Source organism: Myotis davidii, unplaced genomic scaffold, assembly GCF_000327345.1.
Source record: "Myotis davidii unplaced genomic scaffold, ASM32734v1 scaffold1115, whole genome shotgun sequence".
Lineage (NCBI taxonomy): Eukaryota > Metazoa > Chordata > Mammalia > Chiroptera > Vespertilionidae > Myotis > Myotis davidii.
Genome location: NW_006287910.1, coordinates 899059 through 907651, shown reverse-complemented (window position 1 = coordinate 907651; position 8593 = coordinate 899059). Strand labels below are relative to the sequence as shown.

At 42.4% G+C, this 8593-nt stretch overlaps 1 protein-coding gene across 2 annotated transcripts in view; it reads right to left on the bottom strand.

The window, feature by feature from the left end:
• The window catches only part of RRN3 (RRN3 homolog, RNA polymerase I transcription factor), a 30555-nt gene extending 22164 nt beyond the window's left edge, over window positions 1–8391 (bottom strand). The window contains exons 1-3 of one of the 2 annotated variants that reach the window (XM_006759679.2): window positions 8225–8391; window positions 6338–6443; window positions 4994–5050 (exon numbers count right to left, since the gene is read on the bottom strand). In XM_006759679.2, coding sequence (XP_006759742.1) covers window positions 4994–5050; window positions 6338–6443; window positions 8225–8313 — 252 coding nt within the window. In that variant the 5' untranslated portion in view covers window positions 8314–8391. Of the gene's footprint in view, window positions 1–1759; window positions 1840–4993; window positions 5051–6337; window positions 6444–8224 lie in introns of those variants that run through there. The other variant, XM_015561300.1, reaches the window with a different exon arrangement.
• Window positions 8392–8593: the final 202 nt, after the last annotated feature.

Here is an 8593-nt window from a genome sequence, read left to right as displayed (position 1 = left end):
TCCTACCAACACTGCAAAAGGATTTACAGTTCAGGAAAAGAGAGATTACTAAGCAACTTGCCCAACCAAGAAGCTAATAAAGAATCAGATTTAAACCTGTCTGTCTGGGTCAAAGCTTAAGCTCCACCTAATCTCTCACAATGCCTTGCACCACCTTTTCCTCACCTTCATTCAACCACTGCTGCTTTCTATGTGCTATGTGACAAACTTCAATTAGACTATTTTCTGATGAAACCCCAAAGTAAGCTGCCGGAAAAATAAAGTAAATCACAACTCATTTGCTTATGGTCATTTTATAATGTCCAAAACCATGTAGGGTAACATTAATGGTGTCTCACCACCACCTGAGGCAAAAACCAGCTGAGTTACTTGCAAATAAAATGAGTTAGCTCTATCCTATCTCTTTCCCATAAAAAACAAAAACACGTATGACAAAATTATAAGGATAACACTTAAACTGCTCCATTCTTAAAAATAAATCAGTCAGACTTTGGTGCTTTAATACTGAAATATTATCAGAAGCAAATTACTTGCTACACCCCTCTGAACTAACTTAGGCACAACTGATGTGATTGTCCCTATGTCAAGATACCAAGGAGAAAAGCTGATATAAAATACTGTGGAACACAGCCTGGCTGGTGTTGCTCAGTGGTTGAGCACTGACCTATGAACCAGGACGTCATGGTTCTATTTTGTCAGGGTACATGCCCTGGTTGTGCGCTCAATCCCCAGTGGTGGATGTGCAGGAGGCAGCATGATCAAAGATCCTCTCTCTCTCACTGATGTTTCTATCTCTGTCTCCCTCTCTGAAATCAATAAAAATATGTATTTTTTAAAAATACAGAGGTAAAATAAATACAATAAAAATACAGAGGAACACAAAGAAATGGTCCTTTGTACTTTGAAAGAAAACGAAGGGCAGGGAAAGCCTTCAGGAAGTGATGCTTCCTCCTGCTGTCTTTATTTTTTTTTTCTTTTAAATATATTTTATTGATTTTTCACAGAGAGGAAGGGAGAGAGGCAGAGAGTCAGAAACATCGATGAGAGAGAAACATCGATCAGCCGCCTCCTGCACATCTCCCAGTGGGGATGCGCCCACAACCCAGGTACATGCCCTTGACCGGACTTGAACCTGGGACCCTTCAGTCCGCAGGCCGACGCTCTATCCACTGAGCCAAACTGGTTTCGGCCCTCCTGCTGTCTTTAAAAAGAGTGAGTGTTCTTGGGGGGCTGGATTCCTTACACAGGGAAAAGTATGTCTATAAAAAACCAGAAGTAGTTCAGTATGGCTGGAGGACATGGTGAGCAAGCCAACAGATAAACCTGGGGAGAATGGAGGGGCAGGTAAACCACTGAAGTCCTGGTAAGACAGATTTGCAATTAGGAAGATCTGCTGGAAGTGTGGGGAATGGACTGAATGAACCATCATGTGCTTAGAAAGAACCAGGGGAAGTTCCATTACAGATGACATTTTAGCTGGACCTCAAAGAGTAGGAGTTTTCACATGCTCGTGGGATTCCAGTTATGAATTGCTGCCATCCCCCTGTGCTGCCCCAATGGTTTTCTTTGCAAGTGCTTTTGGAACTAAGAAGTTAGTATCTTGGATTAACTGATGCCTGCTAGTGCTTTCTGATTATTCGCATTATGTTTGTCGCTTCAAAGGAAAAGTAAAGACAAGACTGTTGGAAAAAAAAAAAAAAGAGTAGGAGTTTTGTAAATTACCATGTGTTACAGGTGGTCCCCTACTTATTTGACTTACAATTTTTTGACTTCCCAATGGTGACATATACATTCAGTAGAAATCATACTTCAAATCTTGAACTTTAATCTTTTCCAAGGCTAGTGATATGCGGCATAAAGCTGGGCAACAGTAGCAAGATGATTTTGTCCAACTGCAGGCCGTTGTAAGTGTTGTGAGCATGTTTAAGGTAGGCTAGGCTAAGCTATGGTGTTCAGTGTATTAAACCCATTTTTGACTTAAGGTATTTTCAACTTACAATGGGGCTGAATACCATCATAAGTTGATGAGCACCTGTAATAGTAAACACTAATATAATACTTTATGCCAGGCACTGTTCTAAGACGTTAACATATTTTAACTCATTTAATCCTTACAACCACTCCTTTAGTTAGGCATTCCCAATGGTTCCCACTTTATAGATGGGGACATGGAGGCATAGAAGTACAGTAATTTGCCTTCAATCACAAAGGTAGCCAGATAGAGAACCTCTTGCAGCCAGAGAGAACAGGCACATAGAAAGGCATAAAGATGAAAAGTGGCAAATTTATTAAATGACGTAGCTAATGAGATTGAACATTAAAAAAATACTATAGGCCATACAAAGAACTTGTATTATTCTTCAACTAGAGGTCCAGTGCACAGATTCATGCACACTGAAAGGAAATTAATTAGAAGGTGGCCAGTGGGACTGGGTGACATGGGCAGACACACTCTGGAGCCAACCTCCCTGGCCAGCAGCACCTGGGGTGGCACTGCAGCTCGAAGGGCATCTGTGGAGTGTGTGGGGTCCCTGTGGGTATCAGGCCGAAACCAAAGGGTCCAGGAGTGGGAGAGGGCACTCTGCAAAGATGCAGTCACTCGGCAGCTCCTGCATTGAGCATCTGCCCCCTGGTGGTCAGTACGCGTCATACCTACCAGCCGTTTGGCTGGTCACTTAGCCTTTTATATATATATACACATAAGCATGACATTTTTCAGTAATGACATGTTTAACATGTGCTTTGGAGATAATTTAGGCTGCACTATTGATGATAAAAAAAAATTTAATGGGGAGTGAGATAGAGGAGAATTGGAACCTGAAGACCACTAAAGACATTATTGAAAGAATCTAGACAAGAGAACCACAAAAAAAGACTCAAAGATTTTTATCCCCCAAAGGATACGAAGGTAAGAGACTACAAATACTGCAAGGTTCCTACTCAAGAACCAGGTGAGCCCAGCCAACTTGGCTCAATGGTTGAGCACTGACCTATGAACCAGGAGGTCAGCTAGGGAACATGCCCGGGTTCTGGGCTCAATCCCCAGTAGGGGAATACAGGAGGCAGCCAATAAATAGTTCTCTCTCATCATTGATGTTTTTATCTCTCTCTCCCTCTCCTTTCCTCTCTGAAATCAATAAAAATGTTTAAAAACAACAAAAGGTGAGCAATAGGTTACTTAAGTACATAAAGAAGGCTTCAGAAGGAGTAAGTTTGGAAGAGAAACAATGCTAAGTTTGGGGCACATGTAACACTTTGAGCTGGCAGTTAAGAAATAAGTGTAGAGCCCAAAAGAGCAGTAAGAGCTACAGATATAAGTTTGGCAGTTAGAGGAGCAGGTAGATTTCAAAGCTATTAAAAGTGTAAGGATATCATAGAGGAAGAATCTATAGAGTGAGAGAATGATAGAGATAAGTGGTAGGAAGACATAGAAACTAACGGAGAGGTTTCAAGGAATGGGTGGCCAAGTATAAACTACTACAATGAATGGGTATGAGGCTTGGGGAAAAAAAAGCCCATCAAAATCAGTATGTAAGAAATCACTGGTAATCTTTTCATAGTAATTACAGCAGTGGCCTTCACCATGAATGGGAAATGAGAAAGTGCAAATCATAAGCAGGAACAACAGCTAACAATTACAAAGCCCTTACTTTGAGGGCCAGTTCGAGTGCTTCTCATATATTAACTCACTGGATACTCTTAAGACCTCTATGTTTAAAAACCCTCTACTGGTTTTACATGCAGGAGGCAAAGAAAGAGAGATTAAATAACTTGTCCGAGATCACACCCTGGGTAACAGTGGAGTTGGAATTTTATCTCAGGCAATCTGACTACCACTGTCATGACAGCAGATGATTCTTTCCAATATTGGACAATAAAGGAAGAAAAGGGAAACAAAATGTGTTCAATTGTTACTACGTGACAGGTATAGACCATATCTTGAACTCTGAAACACTGAAAGAGTAGCAGCTTGAAAGGCAAGTCATCTTTTGCTGTTTCTTTGTTTTATTTTGTTTTTGCATTGGAGAGACATGAGAGTTACCTACAGCATAGAGGAAAAGAGGTATTAGGAAAGTTTAAAGTAGGTTTTCTCAACCTTGGGACCACCGACACTTTGGGCTGGATAATTCTTTGTTGTGGAGGGCTGCCCTGTGCATTGCAGAATGTTAGCGACTCCCTGTCATCCACTCATTAGAGGTCAGTAGCACCCTTATCTTCCTCCTGTTATAACAACCAAAACTGTCTCGTTTATCACTGTATAAAAGAAGGGGTTGGCTCTAGCTGGTTTTGTTCAATGGTTAGAGCGTCAGCCACGGACCTAAGGGTCATGATTTGATTCCCAGTCAAGGGCATGTACCTGGGTTGCAGGTTCAATCCCGTGGCCTCGGTTGAGGAGGCAGCCAATGGATGTGTCACTCTTACATCTATGTTTCTCCCCTCCACCCCCCCCCGCCCGCCTTCTACTCTAAAAACCAATGGAAAAAATATCCTCGGATGAGCATTTAAAACAAAAAAGGGAGTTAAACTGCCCTTAATTGAGAGCCACTGTATTAAAATAAGATGGGATCTGCCCTGGCCAGGTGACTCAGTTGGTTGGAGTGTCATCCTGTTCACCAAAAGGTTGCAGGTTTGATTCCCAGGTTGTAGGTTCAATTGCTGGGTTCAATTCCGGTCAAAGGCACATGCCTGGATTGCGGGTTTCATCCCCAGTAAGTGGGGAGTGCAAGAGGCAGCCAATCAATGATTCTCTCAACACTGATGTTTCTATCTCTCTCCTTCTCCCCTCCTCTCTGAAATCAGTAAAAATATATTATATTAAAAAAACAAAACAAACATATCCTCTGAAGAGGACAAAAAACAATCTTAAAAAAAGAAGATGGGATCACAGAGAGAGTAGGTTTTAAACAATGGAATAGGATCAAACAGAAGTACAAACTAACAACTATCCTAAGTGGCAATGACTTTGATAATGATCAAACATAAAATTAATTACCTTTATGTCTGGATCTGACAGCTGGTTCTTCAATAACTCATAGTCATTTGTTTCACCCTTAACAAGAAAGGAGAGAAATTAAGTTTTATTTGCTTTAGTTTTCTATTAAAGATCAAAGGACTTTTAACTATATCTTAATATCTGATGAAATTACAAAAGAAACATTGTAACTTCTACACATCAATTGTGGATTACAAAATCCATAGAAATTTAAAAATTCATGTTAGTGGAGCTAGGGGGCATGGAAAAAAGAAAGTGACAATTAGCCTTAAGCGGTTTGGCTCAGTGGATAGAGCGTTGGCCTGTGGACTGAAGGGTCCCAGGTTCGATTCCGGTCAGGGGCATGTACGTTGGTTGCGGGCACATCCCCAGTGGGGAGGTGTGCGGGAGGCAGCTGATCAATGTTTCTCTCTCATTGATGTTTCCAGCTCTCTGTCCCTCTCCCTTCCTCTCTGCAAAAAAATCATTAAAATATATATTTTTTTTAAAAGTGACAATTAAAAAGCAATTTATTCTAGGAATTACTTTTTCTATGTCTAATTTACCCAATAAATGTTCTCTTACCCCCCCCCCCAAAAAAAAATTAGCCCAGCCAGTATGCTCGGTTAAGCGTTGACTTATGAACCAGGAGGGCACAGGTTCGATTCCCAGTCACAGAACATGCCTAGCTTGTAGGCTCAAACCCCAGTAGGGGGTGTGCAGGAGGCAGCCAATCGATGTTTCTCTCTCCCTCCCTTCCTCTCTCTCTAAAATCAATAAAACCCCTTTTTTAAAAAAGTAATTTAAATAGGTATACTTGTGTACTGACATTTGAGTATGATAGTTGATACTATCCACTCACATATATGAATATAAATGGGTATTACATATAAAATAGTCATTATATGTCAATTATACCTCAATTTAAATAAAACAAAAGTCATTCATATTTTCCCTCCATTGCTGAGACTTAGTGGAATCACAAAAATAAACCCAAAAAATCCCTATTAACAGAGCTGGTTTATTGTTCTAAGTAATGCTTTGGTAATTCCTTAAGAAATAGAATGCTGTGTTCTATGGTGTTTTTGCTCTAGCACTTGCTGAAAAACAAACCATATAAATAAAACAGCTGAAGAGGTGAAACTTCAGCAAGAGATTATTACTCTGATTTTGAGCTGACAGCATCATGCTATTATTAAATATTTGATTTCAAGATAGATATCTAAAATTCATATTATTACGCTAACTGGTCTTTAGTATAATAGCTATCATTGTATTCTGACCAACAAAAAACCAAACCTCAATGTCATTATATCTCAATAAAGCCGGGGCGGGGGACACCAAACTTCATGTGTTATCTGTTACCTTTTTGTACTTCAGCAAGACTTCTGTGACTGTTCCACCAAATCGAACAGTTTTTCTTGGGGGGGAGTTGAAGAAATCATTCTCTAATTCAAGCACATCTGAAATCCTGTACAACCAAGATTACCAAGCTATTAAGTATATGACTGAGAACGATAAAAGTCACACCTCAACATTTATCAAACCATCATCATTCAGACAACTGCCTAACTGGCCTCCCTGCTTCCACTCTTATCCCCCAACAATCCATTCTTCACTCAGAGATCTAATATTTCAAAAACTTACAACAGATCATGCTACTTGATGTTCAACTTTCCAAAAGGTTTCCTGCTTCACTTAGAATTCAAATCCAAACTCCATAATGAGATCTTCAAGGTCCTCATTCATCTGGCCCCTGCCTACCACTCTGACCTCATTTCCAACTACTTACTAGGCTGCAGCCAATGTCCTTTCCATTCTTTGCCAAGCTGGTTCCGATTCCACTTGCTGTTCCCTCTGTCTCTGTGATTTTCAAACTGTTTCACCTCATGGCACATAAACTAATTACTAAAATTCTGCAAACACACCAAGAAATATACTTTTTGCCAATCTGACAAAAAAAAAAAATAGGTAAATGCCCTAGCCAGTTTAGCTCAGTGGATAAAGCGTTGGCCTGCGGACTGAAGACTCCCGGGTTCGATTCTGGTCAAGGGCATGTACCTCGGATGCAGGCTCCAGGGCGCGTGCAGGAGGCAACCAATCAATGTTTCTCTCACATCGATATTTCTCTCTGTCTTTCCCTCTCTCTTCCACTCTCTCTAAAAATCAATGGAAAAATACCCTCAGGTAAAGATTTTTAAAAAAATGATGTTGGAAAATGATGTTGATTCATTCACACCAGATGGCTATTATTGTGTTGGTTGTTGTAATTTTTGTGACAATCTAAAGGAAAAGAGGTCAGTGCCCCTGACCAAATAGGCAAGTATTACATGTTTTTTAAATTCTTGTAGCACACCGGTTGAAAATGATTGCTCCCCAGATCTATACATGGTTGGGTTATTGTCTTCATTCAAATTGAAGTTCAAATGTCAGAGGCCTTCCCCATCAGAAATCTGAAATACCCATCCCCGCTCTCCCTGCTCAACACCCTGCTTTATCTCTTCCCTGCAGTTATCATTATCTGAAATTATCTTGTTCATCTCTTTACTGTCTTTCTCTTCCTAGACTGGACGCTCCGCTGGGGGAAATGACGTTGTGTCTTTTGACAGACTGCTTTCCCCAGTGTCTAAAACAGTAGGTAAGAGCTTCGTCAATATTACAATGAATCATATTACTCTAGGTGTTTTACAAAGTCTGCTTCTTTTAAACAGCAGATTAGTGAAAAACATACAACCCTACTAATGGCTCTCAAAAAGTTAAACCCCAAAACATTTTAGAGGGGTAAGGGATTTTAAAAATTTAAACAAGATAGCACGTGTCTCGAAGCAAATCTCAGACAAAGAAATAAGATTCAATTTGCCATCAATGACAGCACTGCGCTGATAACCCAAACGGCCTAGGAAACTTTCCAAATCTGGACGACGCAGCGGGAGGGAGGCGTTAAAGGCCCAAGGCAGTACCCAGGCCTGGGACTCTAGGACGGCGGGAGCCCAGCGAGGAGAAAACGGGACTCGGGAGCAGAAAATCGATTAACTTCTCGATTACTTTTTCCAGCCTCTCTCCCACCGCTGGTATCCACTTAGGGAGCATGGGCTTACTCTTGAGAACCTGAGGAGACCTCTCCCCTCTTCTCCCCCCAGCCCCCCCCCCGCCCCCCATTGGCTGTCCCAGGCCCTTTCAGATCCGCTCCCCCTAAGGCCGGTCCTGGGATCTGCCCCCAGCAGCGCTGAAGGAAGCCGCCCGGACTCTTACCCCGACCTGGATGCGCGCAACGTCTTGACTCCAGAGGCTGAAGCGGCTGCATCTCCAGGCAACCGCGTGTGAAGCAGTGGAGCAGCCATTGGGCCGGACAAATGCGACAACTGCGCCTCGCGCCGGAAGTCGTGCTCCTTGGAGGACCGCCTTCGGGCCGGAAGCGACGGCCTTCAGCCAATCGGGAACCCCACGTGGGGAGAGCGGAGTGAACTCGCGGGCTAGAGCGCCGCCAACGCCTTCTCCCCCTGCGCCCGGCCTCGGACCCCTTTTTCTCCTTGGCGGACTTTCTCGGCCCAGCGAGGTGCGGGGCTTGAAGCGGCCTCGAGCACGCTCTGCGAGGAGGGAAGTCCGGAGGGCCTGCCCGGT